The sequence below is a fragment of the Abrus precatorius genome, unplaced genomic scaffold (genome assembly GCF_003935025.1).
Source record: "Abrus precatorius isolate BTA unplaced genomic scaffold, Abrus_2018 Scaffold2, whole genome shotgun sequence".
NCBI classification, from domain to species: domain Eukaryota; kingdom Viridiplantae; phylum Streptophyta; class Magnoliopsida; order Fabales; family Fabaceae; genus Abrus; species Abrus precatorius.
Genome location: NW_020874362.1, coordinates 29,267,983 through 29,289,041, shown reverse-complemented (window position 1 = coordinate 29,289,041; position 21,059 = coordinate 29,267,983). Strand labels below are relative to the sequence as shown.

The 21,059-nt window shown below is 33.9% G+C and overlaps 4 protein-coding genes across 7 annotated transcripts; 2 read left to right on the top strand and 2 right to left on the bottom strand.

The window, feature by feature from the left end:
- Positions 1 to 573: 573 nt before the first annotated feature.
- On the bottom strand, positions 574 to 3,476 carry LOC113860254 (heat shock cognate 70 kDa protein 2). Of its 4 annotated transcripts, none has more exons than XM_027492974.1 (3): positions 3,169 to 3,476; positions 1,552 to 2,790; positions 882 to 1,386 (listed from the first exon to the last, which is right to left on the bottom strand). In XM_027492974.1, the coding sequence occupies exons 1-3, from the start codon at positions 3,380 to 3,382 to the stop codon at positions 1,055 to 1,057; spliced, it is 1,785 nt and encodes a 594-aa protein (XP_027348775.1). In that variant the 5' UTR covers positions 3,383 to 3,476; the 3' UTR covers positions 882 to 1,054. The 4 variants fall into 4 exon arrangements, with proteins under 4 accessions (XP_027348774.1, XP_027348776.1, XP_027348775.1 ...); XM_027492976.1 differs by having other exon boundaries at positions 882 to 1,435; positions 1,826 to 2,790; XM_027492973.1 differs by having other exon boundaries at positions 574 to 2,790.
- Positions 3,477 to 7,573: 4,097 nt separating this feature from the next.
- LOC113857739 (inner membrane protein PPF-1, chloroplastic) lies at positions 7,574 to 13,692 on the top strand. The gene is made up of 11 exons (XM_027489913.1): positions 7,574 to 8,028; positions 8,795 to 8,905; positions 9,180 to 9,254; positions 9,376 to 9,436; positions 9,750 to 9,823; positions 9,926 to 10,030; positions 10,807 to 10,914; positions 10,993 to 11,093; positions 11,444 to 11,593; positions 11,661 to 11,781; positions 13,246 to 13,692. Exons 1-11 carry the CDS (start codon positions 7,699 to 7,701, stop codon positions 13,354 to 13,356), a joined length of 1,347 nt encoding a protein of 448 aa, XP_027345714.1. The 5' UTR covers positions 7,574 to 7,698; the 3' UTR covers positions 13,357 to 13,692.
- A 311-nt stretch (positions 13,693 to 14,003) lies between these two features.
- On the bottom strand, positions 14,004 to 14,582 carry LOC113857740 (CLAVATA3/ESR (CLE)-related protein 46). Its single transcript, XM_027489914.1, has 3 exons — positions 14,460 to 14,582; positions 14,285 to 14,352; positions 14,004 to 14,148 (listed from the first exon to the last, which is right to left on the bottom strand). The coding sequence occupies exons 1-3, from the start codon at positions 14,557 to 14,559 to the stop codon at positions 14,071 to 14,073; spliced, it is 246 nt and encodes an 81-aa protein (XP_027345715.1). The 5' UTR covers positions 14,560 to 14,582; the 3' UTR covers positions 14,004 to 14,070.
- A 3,496-nt stretch (positions 14,583 to 18,078) lies between these two features.
- Positions 18,079 to 18,898, top strand: LOC113859279 (osmotin-like protein). Its single transcript, XM_027492089.1, has one exon. The coding sequence runs from the start codon at positions 18,079 to 18,081 to the stop codon at positions 18,823 to 18,825; it is 747 nt and encodes a 248-aa protein (XP_027347890.1). The 3' UTR covers positions 18,826 to 18,898.
- The last annotated feature ends 2,161 nt before the right edge of the window (positions 18,899 to 21,059 follow it).

The following is a 21,059-nucleotide window of genomic DNA, read 5'->3' as shown; positions in this document are numbered from 1 at the left end:
AGTACTTTCTACAGGTACTTAACGATTATATTTAAAATTAAAAGGGTATTATATATTTTATAAAATCAACAATTATAATTATTTTATGTGTGAAAAATCATAGAATATTCTCTGTAAAATACCGTAAAATTTACCATTTTTTATTAGTAGAATCTACGGTAATACAATCAAGTGTTAAAATGGATTTTTTTAATACGCATAAATCTTAAAATTCATGCATGTCACAGTAACATTAGTAAATGCTAAAATATATGTTCTTCACGGCATATTTGCTAAAAATAATGCAGTACACATAGACATCTGTAGTTTGAAATACCAATGCGGTTACAGAATTTAAAAACGTACAAATAATTTTTTAACTTTATTTCGCAATTTTACTTGATTATTTGGCAAGAATAGCTTGAGCACGACTAACAAATTGAATATAACCTTAATTATCGTTCCAAACTATTTTCTACGGGCCAAACCATTATCTACGCCCTTTTGTTATTGTTCAGCAAACCATTCTCTGCCTTAAAGTTCCTTACATCCTTATTAAAAATAAAACGGAAATTCAGTTTTTTTTCGGTGGACCAAGAGTTTCAAACTATTAGCATGCCCAGCTTATTTTGGGCCTACACCCCATTTGTTATAATCAGTGATCCATTTATCAATAGACTGCTTGTAGACCAACCAAAGAAAAAAGACCACCAGAAAAAGCGTCAATCAAATGACTGCTTTATGCGTTGACAAAAAATAGAAGACTGTTTATTGCGGGATGATGCAAAGCCAAAACTTGGCGAGCCATGTTTTGAACTTTGAAGCACAGTTAACGGAATGGTAATAGTAATTGTAAACATTAAGCAATATGGAAACGATATCGATAAACCATATGATATGAGCAAACTACTTCTTTTATAATTCACGTTGAAAAGGGGGGTAAAGTACATTGAAAATACGGAGAGAAAAGTACACTTAACAATCCCAATTAAAAACATGAAGGCACGACATGTGACTATCCGAAAGGGTCTTGGAAAAATCAAGAAACACCCATGACCCATGACTAACGTTTAGCTTAATCGACTTCCTCAATTTTGGGCCCAGCACCGCTTCCACCGGCAGCGGAAGGAGCATCCTCATCCATGGCTCCACCCGCGTCCCCACCAGCACCTTGGTACATTTTAGCTATGATGGGGTTGCAAATGCTCTCCAACTCCTTCATCTTGTCCTCAAACTCGTCCGCCTCCGCAAGCTGGTTTCCATCGAGCCATTGGATAGCCTGCTCAATTGCATCTTCAATTTTCTTCTTGTCATCTGCAGGCAGCTTGGAAGCAATCTTGTCGTCTTTTATTGTGTTCCTCATGTTATAGGCATAATTCTCCAGAGCATTCTTGGCCTCCACTTTCTTCTTGTGCTCCTCGTCCTCAGCTTTGTACTTCTCAGCTTCCTGCACCATCTTCTCAATCTCCTCCTTAGACAGTCTACCCTTGTCATTGGTAATTGTAATCTTGTTCTTCTGTCCAGTGGTCTTGTCTTCGGCAGACACATTCAAAATACCATTGGCGTCAATATCGAAGCAAACATTGATCTGAGGAACACCCCTAGGGGCTGGAGGAATACCAGACAACTCAAACTTGCCAAGCAAATTGTTATCACGAGTCCTCGTACGTTCACCCTCGTAGACCTGAATCAACACACCAGGTTGGTTGTCGGAGTAGGTTGAAAACACCTGCTCCTTCTTGGTTGGAATGGTTGTGTTTCTGGGAATCAACACAGTCATGACTCCTCCTGCAGTCTCCAAACCAAGGGAGAGAGGCGTAACATCCAGCAATAGAAGATCTTGCACCTTCTCATTACCCTCGCCGCTGAGAATAGCAGCCTGCACAGCAGCACCATAGGCAACAGCTTCATCAGGGTTGATGCTCTTACAAAGCTCCTTTCCATTGAAGAAGTCTTGCAATAGCTGTTGAACCTTGGGGATCCTAGTAGATCCACCCACAAGAACAACATCATGGACACTACTCTTATCCATCTTCGCATCTCTCAAACATTTCTCCACAGGCTCCATACACTTCCTGAATAGATCCATGTTAAGCTCCTCAAACCGAGCACGGGTGATAGTTGTGTAGAAGTCAATACCCTCATACAAAGAGTCAATCTCAATGGTGGTTTGAGCGGTAGAGGAAAGAGTCCTCTTTGCCCTCTCGCATGCAGTTCTCAACCTCCTGAGAGCCCTGGCATTTCCACTAATATCCTTCTTGTTTTTCCGCTTGAATTCCTGAACAAAATGGTTGACCATTCTGTTGTCAAAATCTTCACCTCCCAAGTGAGTATCACCAGCGGTGGCTTTCACCTCGAAAATACCTTCTTCAATGGTAAGAAGCGAAACATCAAAAGTCCCACCACCAAGGTCGAAAATGAGAACGTTCTTTTCACCGGAGCTACTAGCCTTTTTGTCTAGCCCGTAAGCAATTGCAGCCGCGGTAGGCTCGTTGATAATTCGCATCACGTTGAGACCAGAAATGACACCAGCGTCCTTCGTAGCTTGACGCTGAGAATCGTTGAAATAAGCAGGCACGGTGACCACGGCATTCTTCACCGTGGAACCTAAATACGCCTCCGCAATCTCCTTCATCTTCATAAGAACCATGGAAGATATCTCCTCCGCAGAAAACTGCTTCTCCTCCCCCTTGTAAGTCACCACAATCATAGGCTTGTCGCCAGGACCAGCAACCACCTTGAACGGCCATAATTTCATGTCACTTTGCACCGAAGCATCGCTATAACGTCTTCCAATCAAACGCTTAGCATCTGGACAGCGCCAAAATCAAGCCAACATAGTCAACAAACAATTCACAATTTAATTGTATAACTAAGGATGCTTTTGCATGCACTGAGAATTTAATTAAGCATTCATTTATTAGGTTAATTTATTAATTTCAAAGAAAATTAAAACCTACTTAATAAACGTCTGCCAAACACCTCTTAAAACACAAATCAACTATTAAATCTCACTTTTCTATAAATAAAAACGATAAGTATCGTAACAGAGCACTGGCTAAGGTTAAACAAAAGTGTATTTAAATTTGAATATTCGACAAAAGTTGACATGAATAAGTTACAAAATCCCCAGAAGAGAAGAAAATCGCAAAATATGAAGTGTTAAGAGCATCATTTGAGAGTACTTACCAAAAACAGTGTTGATTGGGTTCATAGCGACCTGGTTCTTTGCCGCATCGCCGATCAAGCGTTCTGTGTCAGTGAAAGCCACGTAGGAAGGGGTAGTTCTGTTACCCTGGTCATTGGCAATGATTTCAACACGATCGTGCTGCCAAACGCCGACGCAAGAGTAAGTCGTTCCCAAATCGATTCCGATCGCCGGACCCTCGCCTTTTCCAGCCATAATTACTCAACAATTTTGCCTTAAGAGGCTAAAAACGCGATTTCTAGAGAAAAGGAATAAAAACTACGGCAAATTCAGAAACTGAATTGAGGAGCAAGGAGGGAAGTGGTGTGTTATAAAGAACAGGTTCGAATTCTGGAAGGTTCGGTCAGTGAGTTGTGAACCGTTGGATCAATAATTTGGACGGTAGGATATTTTGTTTTTTAATGTAATTGGGTTGAGTAAAAAGTGAAGTGTTAAGTGGGGTGTGTGGGGTTCTTCAACGTTCTCTAGTTGATTCGAGAATTTTCCGATTAGGAATCCGCGGTGGCGTGGCACGCGTTGGAGCCCCACGCGCTGAAACTAAAATTGCTAACCGTTTACGAGTGGCGGTGGCTTTTTTCTGCGTTGGATAGATTTTTTTTCCTTTCTCCCGCGCCATTGGCTGAAATTGGTGACGTCGTCCGTGCGCTTTATGTAACTGGCCAATTGGATTTCATTCACGCCGTGTAAAATACTTATGCGCGTGTTCAAAAGCAAAAATGCTCGTTAACGTTTTTTTTTATTGGGTCTGTATGCTCAATATCATCATTATGATAAGTTGAAGAGGAGAGAAGGTCCATTTTACAGATTTGCTGTAATTTATCTTTTCAAATTTTACTGATTACTAATTATTTAAGAGTATTTATTATTTTTTATTTCGATTAACAACTTATAAGTATACTAATAATAATACTTTACCTATAATTTTATTTACAGTCTTAAGCCTAGATAAGAAACTCACGATATATTACTATTGTAACTATATTAATAATAAAAATATTTTATAAATAAATCATTGTTATAATTGCCATTACCAAATTATTTCCGTTTTTTTTTTAAGGTATACTGTATGTACGTATATCTTGTACTTCAAAATACAACAATTTAAATATATAATTTTTTTATTTTAATCTTGTTTACAGTGAAAAATGACAATTGTAAATAAATAATTAAAGAATAATATGGGGACTGGATTAGGTCTTTCTTAAATTCTTTTAAGTGTGTTATTAACGTAACAGTATGATTGACGTTATAAAGCAGAGGATTAAACAGAAATAGCAACTAATAATGAAACAGAATTTAATCAAAAGTAGATGTTTTTTACATAAATGTGCTAAATAGAAAGTAAATTGCAGAAAAAGGAACCAAAGCAAACAAAGAAGCCGGAAATAAATTGTAGAAAGGTAAATGTGCAAGAATGTAAATATGCTGGAATGTAAATGTACGACTCCTCACAACGGCGAACAGCGGCTACCGTGGGTCTCCTTGTAGCTGGTGTCTGGCACGGTGCAGGGTTTCAACGTTTCAGAAAGTTTAGGTGCAGTGTTTGGGTGCAAAAAGTCATCATTTGTAAAATGGTGCTTTGGAGTATTTATAGACATGAAGACCACCGTTCTCCTCCTTTTGCGGGCACTTCTTAGTAACTTCCTTCAACTGTTGATGCACATTATCCACGATTACTTATGATCGTGTTGTTGATTGGGACTTCTTTCGTAACTGCTATTGCCCACGATCTCCTTTGCGTAGTGGTGAATGTTGATAACTGCTGGTAACCGCTTTTGAATTTTGCAATGACTTGACCTATCAAGACTCTTGTTTTTCTATCTTTCGAATATTTATGGGAGAAACCCAAGAGACTCATTTAGTATTATGGCCTTAGAATAATTTCTTCTTGACTTCTCTTTTCGAGCAATTCTGAAGTTTTGAGAGCTTATCTTGGTCTTGTGGACTTAAAATATTTTCTTTGCTCATTTCTATTTTTTGAGTAATTCTGGAGGACATCTGGAGCTCAACCAAGTTTGTGGACTTAGAATATTTCCTGATCACTTTCTGTTTTTTGAGAAATTCTGGAGGGACTTTGGAGCTCAACCAAGTTTATGGACTTAGAATATTTTCTGACAACTTCCTGTTTTTTGAGTAGTTTTGGGTGTCAAGGACTTGAAAACTTCCTCAAAACGCCTCGAAAAGCCATCAGTTTTTTGTGGACTTAGAATATTTTCTTATCAATCCTGTTTTTTGAGCAGTTTTGGGTGTCAGTGACTTGGAAACTCTTCAAAACTCCTCAAAAAAGCCTTTAATTTTGTGGACTTAAAATATTTTCTTGTCTTTCAAGCAGCTTAGAGAAAAATCAACAATGTGACAAAAATATCCTTAAAATAACTCGAAATGTGTCACTTTTAATAAAAACTAAAGGTTTTGAATAATCTTTCACTATGCTCTTATGTTCAGGCCTATTTTTTGACTCCTTTTTTTACGCTCAAAATTTTGTCGAAATGTAACTTCCTTTAACATGACCTTTAACTTAAAATATTTTTTTTATACCAAATAAATCTTTAAATAAAAAAAACTGTTAAATAACAAAAAAAAAAACTATTATAAGAATAAAAAATGAAAATTTTGCTTATTTTTACAAACATATCTTCTAAATATCAGGTAAACCGATATTCAGAGGAAGATATTTCCCTCGCAAAGTATAATTACTAAAGTTGCTAATCGCTATGTATAGTTCGGATATATATTTTCAAAACCACGCTTCTCTTTTAATTGAAATTTAATTATAAATAGTTTAAAATATAAAATAAATGGATTGGTATAGAAATTATAAAGCATCTCCAGCGGCAAATGTGAAGTTGCTTATTACTAAGCGTTTGGTTGAAATCAGTTGAAAATCATTTAGGGTTGATAGAGTTTATATTCTCTTAAAATGGAAGCAAGGATTTGTCATTTGTCGAAATTATATATTTGCAATGAACCTAAAATCCTTAATCTCATAACGCGTCACTGTAGGAGTGTTCATGTCTGAATTTGAAGAATTCGCAAGAAAAAAAGCGAAAAGATGAAGAAACAATAAGAACGAGAAAAAAAATGAGAAAGTAAAATATTTAGTTAAAATGTTGGGTAGAAATTAAAAAAAAGAAAGAAAAAAACGTTGAAGGCCTGTGAAAATGAGTTTATTTATGAAATCCAGGTTATTTAAAAGTACATCATTAAAGAATAAAACAAAGATTACAAAAGAAATAAAATAGGCAATGTATGGTGGTTAAATTCATATAAAGATTACATGTTAAACTTTTAAACAATCTCACGCAACGGTGTCACTAGTTACCAGACATTAATTGATTATAATAAAACTAATACCATTATTTATGTCGAATCACTGTTTAACATTTTATACATTTCTATCGCATAATATAATATTATCACATTTTTACTAACGCAACAAATTTCGAATTCTTTATTTAGAGAGGTCACATAAAAAGCACATAACTTCATCATAATTTTAATTATCGTTATTAATTTTCAAACAAAATTAAAATATAGATAAAAGTTTACGTAATAAATAAATTGAAAAATATTGTAGTATAGATGACTAATTTTTACATATTATATTTTTTGCTCGAATTTATATATTAACTTTAAAAACAAGTAACAACATCACTGGCATAGTTATGTATGGGAGTTGTTATTTGCCTTTTTTTAATATGAAAAATTTAGAAAAAATTACTGAAACATAAAACTTTGTGAAAAATTATGAAAATGTAATATTGATCAGTTTGAATTTTTTATAAACTTGTATGTTTATTTTTTAAAATAATTTTTTTATATTAATGTCAAAATTTTCCATTTAAAAATTTTTAATGTCAATTTTGTATACTTTAAAATTTTTAAATTTTTTCTTTATTTCTTTTTAATTTTTTATGATCATATAAAAAATTGTTAATAATAACTTGTTGAATCTCTTATTTTTATAATTTTATATTTTACTATATATTATTTTTAAATGTCATATTAAATTAAAAATAAAACGTTAATATCACTCATTTTTAAAGAATCAAGATAATATAAAAAATATCATTATAAACTTGATTTATTACAAGGTGCTAATAAATTAAGTTAAAGTGAACGCTTTAAATTTGTGTCTAATTCAATGCTAAGCCATTTATTTAAAGTATATAAATTTAACATTTGAGTTTTACTCTATGAAACAAAAAATTAAGAATAAAAAGTTTATAATCATAATTTAAAAAAAACTCCATTTTCGGCCTTATTGGAAAAAAAATATCGCGATTTGTTGAAATTAATAAATTTGCAAAGACCATAGAGCCCCTAATCTTGTGACGTGGCACTCAGCCCCTGGCTGAAAACCAGAAGGAAAATCTAGCTATGGCCATCGTGCGCTTTGTCCTTGCCTCGCAAAAAAAATGGGGATAATTCGCAAAATATTCTCTCATCTCTAATCCGTTATGAGAAGCTGAACACGTCCCTGCAAAACCTCCTTCAAAAGCTTCTCATCCATGGCCAAGACACTCATTTCTTCTCCCTCATTCATCGGTACGCCGCTTCCCTCGCTCCCTCGCCACCACTCCCCCCACCGCACCAGGCTAGTCACCACCAAGGTTAACTTCAGCTTCCACCAAATTCCCTCAATTCAATCCATTGACCACTCCATTGACTTCGCCGGAATCGTCACCAGAGCTGAAGGCCTTCTTTACACGCTCGCCGATGCCGCGGTTGCGGCGGACCCGGCGACTTCCACCGACGTGGCGACCTCCACCGATGTTGCCGTACAGAAGAACGGAGGCTGGTTCGGCTTCATCTCTGAAGCCATGGAGTTTGTTCTCAAGGTGAACTTCGCAACTCGTGCTTGTTGGTGGTTAACTTCTATATAAGGATTCTGTTGCATGTATTAAGACTGAGCTAGTTGTGTGATTCAATCCTGTGCGGAGTACGAGCCTTGAAATTCGTCGAGCTTGTTTGCTCGAGGTCGTGTAGATTGCATACATGATCTTAAGTTCCTCTTCGTCGTTGAGTTTTGCTTAGGAAGAATTGCATAGATGATCTTATGTTCCTCTTCGTTGTTGAGTTTTGCTTAGGAAGAGTGAATCGTTGATTTTGAACGAAGTTTACTGGAGAAGAATGATGACAATATTGTTCAATTCTTTGTAAGTTCTGTGCCTGAGATGATATTCTGCGGACGAAGTGTTTAATGTTCACTTTTCAGCTATGAATTCGATTAATAAGTTAAAGTTTTCGTGCTGTTATTTGCCAGGGGTTCTATCTATGTCGAAATCATTGCTTTCTTGTGATATGGAGAGCCATTCTTGGAATTGGAAAGAGTAGTGATATTTGTTACCAATGGCTTTCTAATTTCTATTAAACTGTTCATGAATTACACAATTCCTTTGGCCCTTTGTTTTACAGTTGATATGTAATTTATTATTGAAAAAAGGAAGAGAACAAACTACCTGACTAATTGGAAGCGCAGTTATTCCTTTCCGTGTTTAATGTAATTTTTGGAGGATTTAACATTTTCAATTGTGAATGTTTGCTTCTTGTTATTTAGGCACTTTGTTTTTTATGTGTTATGTCATGTTTTTTTTTTATTTCCAGGTGTTGAAGGATGGTCTTTCTGCAGTGCATGTGCCTTATGCATATGGATTTGCTATCATATTACTCACTGTTGTAGTTAAGGGCCTTACGCTTCCCTTGACAAAGCAACAGGTTGGTACAGATTATAGCAATTTCTTTAGCCAAATAAGGAATAACATATTTGTAAATTTACTGAAGTCTTTAAGTTATGTAAATTGTGTTTTTTAGAAACAGTTTTTTCCTTCATGCTAAAGTAATTGGAATATTTTATTCTTCAAAGTCTGACATACTCCTTCACAATAATCTGGATTAACTGTATATGAATTTGAACTTTCAATTATATGAAATTTAAAATATATGCTTCACTTGACTACACAAAGTGCTGATTTTAATTAAATGTATATAGGTTGAATCAACACTGGCTATGCAAAATCTTCAACCAAAAATTAAGGCCATTCAACAAAGATACGCTGGCAATCAGGTGAGGGATGGTGTTGGTTATTAAGCATCCAATTTGATCTCAAGTAAATATTGATGTTGTTTTACCTTAAAACAATGGCACGGTTCTTTCTAAATTATTCAATTTTTGCCCTCTTTTTAAGGAAAGGATACAACTTGAGACATCAAGGCTATATCGGCAGGCCGGGGTTAATCCACTGGCAGGTACTTTGTCATAATTTTGGTTTTCTTTTCTTCTTCTCAACACTGGTTTAATACAATAATTCACTGGCGACAGAACTAATAGCACTTGTATGAACACAACTCAATTGTGCTCGTATACCATGACCAAAAAATATGGTTTTAAAGTAGTGGTTCTTATAGCAACATGTTTTTCTTTTGTTCATCCACGTTGTCCCCTGAACTTTTTTTCAACATTAGCGATGCTTGTTATCTTAGAGACTTAGTCTGGTTTTTGTATATAGTCTATTCATATAATGCCATACGCTCTCAACAGCAATTTCATGAATTTTTATAGGTTGTTTACCGACTTTGGCTACGATTCCAGTTTGGATTGGTCTCTATCAAGCTTTATCAAATGTGGCAAATGAGGTAATTAGTGGTCTAAACCTTTGTAATTTGCAGAGATTTTGATGGATGAACTACACATGGAAAATATATTTTTGCTAATTATGGAAAACCTTTAATTTGAAGGGACTTTTAACAGAGGGTTTCTTTTGGATCCCCTCTTTGGGTGGTCCTACTACCATTGCTGCCAGGCAGAGTGGATCTGGAATTTCTTGGCTTTTTCCGTTTGTGGTAAGAATGATATTTTTTGCTTCATTAATGGAATGATAATTTGCAGTTGGCTTTTTCCCCCCTAATGCCTATGAGTCTCTAACATTATGATTTCTAGACATCCGACTATTTATTCTTTGCAGCTATTTTTTTTGGAACTTTTTCCTAGCAGTGGTTCTTGAGCCCTTATAACATGAAATTGTATATAACATGCAGTACATGTTGTGGAATAAAAATTGTTGTCCGGAATTTAGCTTATTATTTATTTATTTATTTATATTTTTATGGGGGGAGGGGATAGTCTGTTGACTCTGTTCACTACAACATCTGCCTGGTTCCTTTTCATTTCACCCATTTGCAATATTATAGCAGCTACTCTTCTTAGGTTTCAGTAAATGTGAGATATGCTCGTTTAGCATTGACTTAATTTATGATCAAATATGGTGATTTTCTGAGTTTTTTATCTGGGTTGAAATCATGGAGTTTTATGATCATTGGTCTCTTTTCTAGACATGCAAACAGTTTGGGTTTAGTGAAGCATTGTTCTTGTTGGAATGCATATTACTATAAGTTGCTTTGTGATTTTTTTATGGAGCTCAATGGTGCGGTATATGTGGCATATGTTTGACCACCTTGAAAGATGACTTTATATTCTTTTAGACTTGAGTATTTCTTCTCTTTGATTGACTCTTTTTCCTTATTTTCTTTCCTTTCGAAAAAAAATAAAAAAATCTATTATGTAGATTGTTTTTGTACATTGTCCTTATACAGTATCATAACAAACATTTTTTATGCAGGATGGACATCCACCTTTGGGTTGGGGTGATACCGCAGCATATCTTGTCTTACCTCTTCTTCTTGTTGTTTCTCAATATGTGTCAATGGAAATCATGAAACCTCCTGAGGTAAACATATCAGTTATTCCTGTTTTTCTTTTTTTTTTTTGTGATTTCAAGGCTGGCCTAAATGACATCTTTTGACAGACAGATCCTTCTCAAAAGAATTCACTGCTTCTTTTCAAGTTTCTTCCACTCATGATTGGCTACTTCTCCTTGTCTGTCCCATCAGGACTAACAATTTACTGGTTAGTTTTTCACAAACTATATTGATAAAATCCTTTCTATTAAAAAAAAAATATTTTTCATAGTTTTGCCATTACATCTAACATGCTGTTTTATTAAGGGTTGCTAATATATTCAGAAGTCATTTCCTTGATATGCCTGCCTAATGCATGCAACACAGACATACAAAGAGAGAGAGAAATGCCTGTGAAATAAAATTGATTCTGAAGAAAATAATAGCATGTTCATCAAGTGAATGCTTTCTCATGATAAAACTTTGGTTTAGGGAGACAGTTTTGAGAACATTAATTTTGTGCCAAGGGAAATAAATGAAACAATTTCATATCTGCCTGATTTCTATTTCTTTTACTAGGTTTACAAACAATGTCCTGAGCACAGCTCAACAAGTATGGTTGCGCAAATTTGGAGGTGCAAAGCCTGTTGTGAGTGAAAATGCTAGTGGAATTATTACTGCAGGGCGTGCTAAAAGATCAGCTTCGCAGCCAGAAAGAGCTGGTGAAAGGTCAGTGTTTTCTGCTACAAGATTGAGAGTTTCAACTCCTCTTGGATAACAAAATGGTGATCTACAGGTTTAAGCAGTTAAAAGAAGAGGAGAAGAAGAAAAAGTTAAGCAAGGCACTTCCTGTGGAAGAAGTTCAGCCGCTGGATTCTGCTTCTGATGATGTCTCGGATGTAGAAAGTGACAATAAGGTAAATATTCAACTTCTGTGTTTCTTGGTTATCATTTTTATGTAATAGATCTGTCCTGCTGAGATGAAAGAAGAATTAAAGGAATTTGAAAAATCTTCACATTAACGTGATTTGATATTGCACAGAAACCTGATCTATAAATTCAATGCTGTTATACGAAGAGAAATGTCCAACTAACCTTAATTTCCAATCACTTCCAAGATGAAACATCTAGTTAATTTGCCTGCATATAAGAAAAAATAGTCGCTCCCAGCCAGCTTTAGATTTAAAATTCAAAATTCTCTCCCTGTTGCATAATTTTAGTTGCACTTGGTCATTCTTGAGCAAAACTACTTGCGGATAAATGAAGAGGGAAAAGGGAGATGGGAATCGAGGGGAGAACAGGGAAGAATGAAAAGGGGAAAAGGGGGTTCAATTAATTAGTGAAAGAAAAGGTTGAACATGTATGTATAGGGCCACTACCACAGTCCTATGGGCCACACATCTGGTTATCTTTTTAGAATTTTCTAGTTTATCTTTCTAGCTGTAAGTTGTAACTCTGTTAGCATAGGATTTTTCTCTGTTGTAGGAGATGCTCTCCATCTTTCGTTTATATAAAATTCTAAGTTCCATAAGCCATCAACCTCAGTTAAGTGCTGCATACTGTTGGGAAGTATGAGGAAGAAGTCATCCTTGAAGAAGATTAGAAAAGTTGAACAACATTTAATTGACAAGCACTCTTACACCCGTGTCAGTAAGGTTAAATTCGATGATGTATTTAGTCTGCTTTTGTGATTCTTGATTGGTTCGTTGTTGAAGATCTTCCAATTAACTTTGGCTTCCCTGGCCATCCAAAGCATATTTATTGCTTCATTTTTAAAGCCTTGCTGCCATGATACTTAACAGTGCAAGTGAAAATTATATTATAAATGAATTCAAATCGATTGCTACTGAAACTGACAATGTGGATACATATAAACTACCTTCAATATATATTTTCTGTAGCTCACAGAGCGGTCTTGCTATGCTACTAACAAGGTTGTAGAAAACTAGAGTGGAACGATCCGACGCACTGCATATTTATTTACTATAAACCTGCTAACAATATGACTACCAGTATATCACTAGCAAAGGTAAAATGTGTGCAGAAATTGGTATGCGTTCTCTGTGAAAAAGAAAATACAAATATCCCTGGCAATTTGAGAAGTCCGTTTCTTTCTTACCCTTTTCCAAACTCATTTTTCTTAATTTTTTCTTCCGCCCGCTTCCTGTTTTGTTATTTCTCCCATCCCTCCTAACCATCTAAACGATCCCAGTCCTGATTTCCGTCCCATTCTGTCACGTGGCCACTTGGTTTTGCAGTTGTCCTTATTCTTGTTTTTTGTTTTAAGAAAATTAATGTGACTTCGTTATATATTAAGATTTTTGTTTGGGATTTTAATTCTTTTACAAAAAATTCCCAATGCTTAGTTTAACTTGTTACAGGGACAGGAGGTAGGAGAAGAAGCTTATGCTTCTAAAGTTGGCGAAGAGGTTCAACAAAGTTTTTCTAGGGAAAGAAGAAGCAAGCGTTCAAAGCGGAAGCGTGCTGTATAACGGACAGCTTTCGGTTGTTTGTAGTTTATAGCGAGTCTTGTATATCTCAAGAGATTATAACATTTTTGGGTTGGCAAAATTTATTGAATTTGTAATTTAATCCAGCAAATTATCTTTGTTGCGTTAAGTTGTTCTACATGTTAGCCAAAGCAAATTGTCTTGTGACATTGTTTAATTTCTTACAGTTCAGAATATTTTTTTGCCCCTGGAACCTGGGGAGCATAAAATCTTACATGGAATGGAGAGAGACACGGCATGCTGACTATTGAAACATATTGTTGAACGGAATCCGAATTTTGTTAATGTTAAAACCAAGTTGAGAGACGATGGTGTTAGAACTAATGGAGTGCTTCACAATCAGGTCTGAGTCTTAAAATTATTAAAGGTGTTTTTGTTAAGGCCTTAAGGCCTAGTGGTGTTAAGTACACTGCCTGTTTGTGAACATATACTACTTAGTGTAATTGTTAAGGAAGTGTCTTCAACAAACTTAACGAGCCGGTTGTTTAATAAATCAAAATTTGCATACCGTCAGACAACGTCAATGCATTGGCTTATAAAGTACGAATATTCAATTAAATACTCTTTTGTACAAACACAATGCTCCTAGAAGCAGAATTACGAGTCTACACTTGTTCATTAATCTCCTATGACTTGAGAGAAATGACTATTGATGTCTCTACGGAATGCTGCCGAAGAATGAGTGTTTCCACCCCTTTATGGTTTAGATGGCGGCCGGTGATTACCTATAGGGTTAGGCCCTGATGGGCTTTTACGATTCTTCTCTTCTTTAGCCTGTGGTTTTTGTTGTTCGAATCAGAATATTGTCCATGACCAAAGAAAAAAAGAATCAGAATACTGTCATACAATTTTTCAGTAAAATTAAAGAAGAATTAATTTTAAAAAAAAGTTATTGATGTCCATTACTAACCCATGAAGGTATGACATGTCCAGTGTGCGGCTTTGGGCTAGCCTGTATGGTTCTGAGCTTGAAATGAACTGTGTGCAGAAATATGGAGTAACGTGACATACAATTAGTTGCAATAACCATTGCAGAGTCAAGTAGAAGATAGTTTCAGAACCATTTACAGGATAATGTGAAATACCTGACTGCATGTTCTGAACATTAGCAGCGACGTGATTAAGTGCAGAGGCTGCAATCAGAAGCCATGCAAAGAGGAGATGAACGAAAATTTGTCTTCTCATCTGTGGCACACTTCTAGTGAATAGGAGTATTGCGCTCTTAGCGGCGTAAGTCACGAGTTCGTCGTAGTTTTTATATGCTATATCTTTTGGTATTATATAATCATGACGAAACTTGAAAATTTATGCGAGAATGTTTGTAAAAAGATACCCGGGAATCCTATGCCATTACACTGCGACTATAAAAGATCGAGAATCTGTTTTTATCCTCATTAGGGATTGACTTCTTAACTGTTATCATTGCTTCCGTGATAATTTTACAAGTACTTGCTATTATTTTTCTATTGAGTGCTTAGCCGTTATGTCGGCACCCTCTCTAAACAATTATTTTTTCCTATTACTTAACATATTTGCATTCTCTGTAATCTGTGGTCATAAATTAAGTTAAAGCAACTTCAATTGATATAGATGCTGATAAATTTCAGAAGTACTATACATATGAGTAATTCTAGTAATATACCCTTCACTTAAAATTTATTAAAAATTAAAAGAAATTAATTTTAGTTTCACTTTTTTCACACAAATTAATATTTATTTTTTATGTTTTTTAAAATTTTAATAAATTTTAACTAATAATAAATGGTATGTTAAAAAACATGTTAATATTTTTCTCTATAAAGCTTATGCAATATTATACATGAAAAAATTATGTATGGTAAACTTTTTGTTATTATAAATTACAAATTTTAATTTACTGATTATATTAAATGTTATAATTTTAATAAAAAAAATATATTATACTTAACTTCTTATTATATGCAATTTTGTATGGATCAGAAAAATCGTTTATATAAAGCATTGAATTGCCTTTTGATATGATTTGAGTTATTTCGTAGTGTAATAATGCTCAATTGTTGAATAGGTTTTACATCTAAACTATGTGTTGTGTGTGCCAATGTAGATTCCTTGTTCATTGCACTTGGCCTTAATACATTGCTTTGTTAATTGTTATCCTTTTGTACGTTTATTTTAAGAAGTTGACTAAGAGGCTATAGCTAGTATGATAGACAGCCTGACTTATGCGAGAGATGATGAAAATCTTTAGTTACAAAGTCAAGTGTTGTTATGATTGCTTGAATTGGCCTCTAATCAAATCAATCACCGAACCCCACACTAAATTGTGGCAGCGACCTAAATGAAAAACCGTGTGGCCCATAAAATTAGGACAATGATCTGCTTAAGTTAAACCAATCCACTGGTCTGGTTTGCTCTAATTTATTCACTATAAATATTTGCACAAACTTAATGCACTTAAGTGATGTCTCAATAAATTATTATGAAATATTTAACTACCATAATCAGTGATGTCTCCATATATTAGTGTCCGATACATTTTATTTTACACGAGTACAGTATATTATGCAATAATTTACCTCATCATAAATTTTGTTATCCATAAATCAGTTTATGCCTTTATGTTCTGTTTGAAGGAAAAATGAAACAGATAGAGAGAGAGAAAGAGAGAGAGTGTAAAAAAAAAAGTAAACAAAATTAGATAAGTGGGGTTTATTTTCATTCCCTTTGTTCTTCAGTGACAGAGAATCATCAGCCTCAATGGCCAATGCAAAAACAAACGTTGCCTGTTGGGTAAATAGAATATTTCGACAGAACCTAATTGTTTTGAAGGGCCCAATAAAAGTTTGACTATTCTTGCTCCCTTGGTTAAAGCTATTTTCTTTTGGACCTAATCTAAGAGACACTAGTTAGGCCCAAACCAAATAACATGTTAGCAATGTAATAACCAATGAAAATGGACTAAAATACTGACCTAAAGAAAACAATGTGATGAATTTTTAAAATATTCATCACAAAAGTTTTTTATTATTTTTATATGAAATAATATTAATACATTGCATGGATATTATTGAATTAAAATATTTTGTAAAATAAAAATTAAAGATATATAGTATAATTATTTTAAATTTAATTTTTGTATAAATTTAAAATAAATGGATTTTTTATTGATGATAAATATATTATTGCATAAAATAAATTTAAATAAAAGAGAAAAATTAAAATTCAGAAACATTAAAATTAAATTAAAAATGAAATTCTTAATAAAAAAAAGTAAATGACATTACAAATAAAAATGTATTAATCTCAACTCTTGAAACTAAAACTAAGTTTAAATATCTAATACTAAGTCTTCTTTATTAAAATGTCTTTATATTTATATTCTAGATCTATATTTAATATAACAATACGAAAATAATACTTAAGTATATTTGAACTAAATTTAAAATATTATATAATTTTGAATCAATTATACTGCCTGACATTGTTCCTTTGACGTGAACTTATCTCCTTAATATTTTTATTTATAGATAAAATTTAAAATAAATAAAAATAATTTTTAAAATTTTTATTATGTCGTATAATTTATCTTGTATTAAATACTAATTTTTAGAATATTATTTTTAAATTTTTAAATTAAAGTAAACTTAAAATTAATGTCCTACCAAATTTAAAATATTTTTATTTTTTAAAAATGAACTATATTTTAAAACTATTATAATATTTAATAGAAAATAAATTATTCAACCCATAACTTACGTTTAACATAAATTTTAAACGCAAAAAATAAAAATAAAAAAATTCTGGTCACCTTGAAAAAAGAAAGTTGACCGACAATGACCTCGAAAACAGAGCTTCTTATCTCCATAACAAGTAGCAATCTTGCACCCACTCACCCAAGTACGCCAAGTTCCAAATAAGCCCTCGTTTCGTATTTCGACAAGTTTAACCAATTATTTTGTTTTTTTAAAGAAAACATCATTAATAAAATTCAAATAATAAATAAACTAAATATCTTTAATTTTAAATATATTTTTATTCTTATAATTTCATAAAATTTTAAATTTTTTAAATTTAATATTTTTTAATAATGATTTAGCTAACTAAAAGATAGTAATGCATTTAAATTTTGTAAAATCTCAACTTCATACATCAAAAGTGAGGAATTTAGAAAAAGTGGAAACCAAAATAAAAAAATTAAAACTAATATATCTTAAAATTTGAAGATATATAAATTAGTATTAAGATTACGGAGGTGGAAGGTTCGAGACTTGCACCCCCTCGGACCTCAGTTCAGCTCACCGGAATCACCAGTTACCCCACTGACATGTCTTGTCCTTTGTTCAGACTAACTTTTCAGAATTCACCGAAAGGACAAAAACACACAGAAAAAAGCTATCTTTCCCTTCTTGCTTACTATGCCAACTTTGCCCCTCACCACACCAAATACCCCTACCCAGAGAAAGGGCAGTCCAGTCTTACGAAAATTACACAAAAGTATCACCCATTCCGTAACACACCAGAGATGACACCCTCCGTTTTCTCCTTCTTTCTTAAAATGTAAAATTAAATAAATTTTTTAAAATTTGAGTTATTTAAATGTCTTTCTTTTCTATTGTTATTTTAAAAAAATAATTTCAAATATAATTGAAATACGTTGAAATTTACACTAAACACTGTCTATAAATGAAAGCAAATAAAACCCTTCGCAGCATAACCTTCAAAGCCATGGCTCCATCTCTACTCATATACTCGTTCCTCATTCTCACAGTCATCACATTCTCCACACCCACACAGTCACTTTTTCTAACCCTCGTTAACAACTGCAACTACACCGTCTGGCCCGCCATCCAGCCCAATGCCGGCCACCCAGTTCTCGCAGGCGGCGGCTTCGTCCTCCACACCCTCACCCACCAGTCCATCCCCGTACCCGACACCCATTGGTCGGGCCGGGTCTGGGCCAGAACCGGCTGCGGTTACAACGGCAACCACTTCTCCTGCGTCAGCGGCGACTGCGGCGGCCGCCTCCAGTGCAACGGCGCCGGCGGCTCCGCCCCCGCCACGCTGGCACAGTTGGAAGTGCATCACGGTAACGGCGACTTCTCCTCTTACGGCGTTAGCCTCGTCGACGGTTTTAACGTCCCCATGACGGTCACACCGCACGAGGGGAAAGGCATGTGTCCCGTCGTGGGTTGTCGTACCGATTTAGTTGCCACGTGTCCTCCTCCGCTGCAGCACCGTGTACCCGCAGGTCACGGTCCTGTGGTGGCGTGTAAGAGTGGGTGCGAAGCTTTTCACACGGATGAGTTGTGCTGTAGGAACCATTACAACAACCCCCAAACGTGTAAGGCCTCGGTGTACTCCACTTTCTTTAAACACGCATGTCCTTCCACGTTTACCTTCGCGCATGATAATCCTTCGCTCATGCACCAGTGTTCCTCCCCGCGCGAGCTTAAGGTTATCTTTTGCCATTGAATATGACAAAGCTCTTTGTGTGTCTCAGGGTTTGTGTCATTGTTTTATGACTCAGCTTTGGTTTGTTCAAATAAGAATCCACGAGCGGTCGTGTGTCTTTGATTAACGGTTGTGCTGTGTAATTTATTAAAGTGTAATTTCAATTGGTAGTGGAAGACTTGTATTCCAGCTTAGTAATATGGTCAAAATTAGAGTCAAAGTATGTTGTTGTGTGCAATTTTAACTTTGTTGATCTGGCTAGTAGCTAGTGACGGGGAAGACATAATTATTCACTCTGAGAAGAAAAGGACCAATCCACCTCGTGGGCTCTTATCTCGAAAATTCGACTATTTTTATTGAGTACTGCGCCTGTCACGTGATTTCAGTCCTTTTTTTCTCTTTACTTTTGATAAATCCGATTAAGATGTTTCATGTTTGAGCAAGTTTATTAAAGATGAAATACTTAAATGGATTTTATAGCTTTTTTTACACTTTTCCTTAGAGCCGAAGAGAGTACTATTGTTTGCGTGGTAATGACAAATGTTAAAAGAATCGAGACATGGAGTGCATTTCTCGTCTAATGAAATGAAAATGGCTCGACTTTTGGAGAATGCACGAGGCATTGTCAAGAGTCAGCGTTCTGTTCAACGCTGGCTTTTTTCGGCGTGTTCCTGTAGAGAGCTGATAACTCACATTCTGCTTTGTTTGCAACATTTTTTTCACGGAAATATTTGTTAGCAAGAGAGATAGGAGTAGTAATGTTTATGAACTTTCAGATTAGTATAGCTACTTTACCTAAATCTTAATTGATTCATTTGATCACCTATTATTTTGTCATGGGGATAATGTTTTTAGACACTAGCACGAGTGTTTAGACTTGGTTAAATTGTTTTTGTAAAAACTTTGAAGATTAATAATTGTCTTTAATTTTTTTCGTTACACCATTCATTTAATGGTTTTCTTTTCTTTTATTTATCTAATTCGTAATTTATTATGATAAATTTATTGTACCAATAATGTTTTCTATACTGATAATTGACGAGAAAAAAAAAAAAGAAAGAGAAGAGAGAAAAGCTATACATATGTGTGTGGATGTAAAATATTAAGTGAAATATAATATATAATTTAAAAAAATTAGATATTTTAAATTATGATATAGTTTTTACATGTATAATATCATTAATTTTATCAATTAAAAATTTATAATTATTTTATTTAAAATTGTGCTAAAAATGTATAAAAAATCATAGTGAGCGCACAATAATTATTTTGATGATAAAAAATATTTTAATTTTTCAGTAAGTATCGTAAAAATATTGATTAACATTTTTCATAAAATAATAAGAGGGAATTTAACATTACTCTATTATGACATCACTTGAAGTTGTATTTTTTTGGCAAAACAAAATGATTAAACAGAACTTCGTCAATTGTTATTATGTGATCAGTAGTCATAACTTATGCTTTGTTATCTAACCCCATATTATAAGTATATATTAAAGTGTCATATCAGGTTTAAACTAGATGTTCTTTATCAGAGAGCACTTAGATTAACAAAGACATGCATTGGCATGTAGCCATGGAAGGCTGGTTGAAGAACCTTCTTTCAGGGCAGACAGCTCACTGTCATTAAGGTTGTATTTTTTTATCTTCTTGGTGGGTCAGGTACATTGAGGGAGGCTGAAAGTTTCATTAACAAGATGCTTCTCATTCTCTCACTTTTCTCGAGTAATTGATATAAATTTTTTGTTATGATGTAATATTCATAAAAGTTATTGTCTTTAATTTTTTTTATAAGTGAGGTTAAAGGAAAAATAAAACATTAGGTTTTAATTAACTATGATATATATATATATATATATATATATATATGTGTGTGTGTGTGTGTGTGTGTGTGTGTGTGTGTGTGTGTGTGTGTGTGTGTGTTTAAGTAATTATACATAACATATAATCTAGAAGTGTAAAAATGTCAAATAAAGTATGAAATAAAATTATCCATATGTCGTTTAAATTAATTTGTTTATAAATATTACATTATAAGAAAAAAAAATAGGTTTGACTACACGTGCATCGAGAAAAATAATTTATAATTATTATTATTATTATTATTATTTATTTACAAATATTTTATTTGATATTTTGATAATTAATCTCATTTATTAGTATTTTTTATTGAATGTGTTTGTTGATTAAGTTACAAGCTAATGTATATTTACATTTTCAGTAATTTTTATCTGCTTCAAAGTGAATATTAA

Bases quoted from the DNA above. Each gene is read 5' to 3' on its own strand.
- LOC113857739 (XM_027489913.1), top strand. From the start codon at position 7,699: ATGGCCAAGACACTCATTTCTTCTCCCTCATTCATCGGTACGCCGCTT. The intron at 9,255-9,375 runs GTGAGGGATGGT...CCTCTTTTTAAG, and splicing joins AAAGATACGCTGGCAATCAG to GAAAGGATACAACTTGAGAC. The intron at 10,915-10,992 runs GTAAACATATCA...ATCTTTTGACAG, and splicing joins AAATCATGAAACCTCCTGAG to ACAGATCCTTCTCAAAAGAA.
- LOC113860254 (XM_027492973.1), bottom strand. From the start codon at position 3,382: ATGGCTGGAAAAGGCGAGGGTCCGGCGATCGGAATCGATTTGGGAACG. The intron at 2,791-3,168 runs GTAAGTACTCTC...GGCGCTGTCCAG, and splicing joins CCCAATCAACACTGTTTTTG to ATGCTAAGCGTTTGATTGGA.
- LOC113859279 (XM_027492089.1), top strand. From the start codon at position 18,079: ATGGCTCCATCTCTACTCATATACTCGTTCCTCATTCTCACAGTCATC.
- LOC113857740 (XM_027489914.1), bottom strand. From the start codon at position 14,559: ATGAGAAGACAAATTTTCGTTCATCTCCTCTTTGCATGGCTTCTGATT. The intron at 14,353-14,459 runs GTATTTCACATT...TTCTGCACACAG, and splicing joins TGTTCAGAACATGCAGTCAG to TTCATTTCAAGCTCAGAACC. The intron at 14,149-14,284 runs GTTAGTAATGGA...CAAAAACCACAG, and splicing joins GACATGTCATACCTTCATGG to GCTAAAGAAGAGAAGAATCG.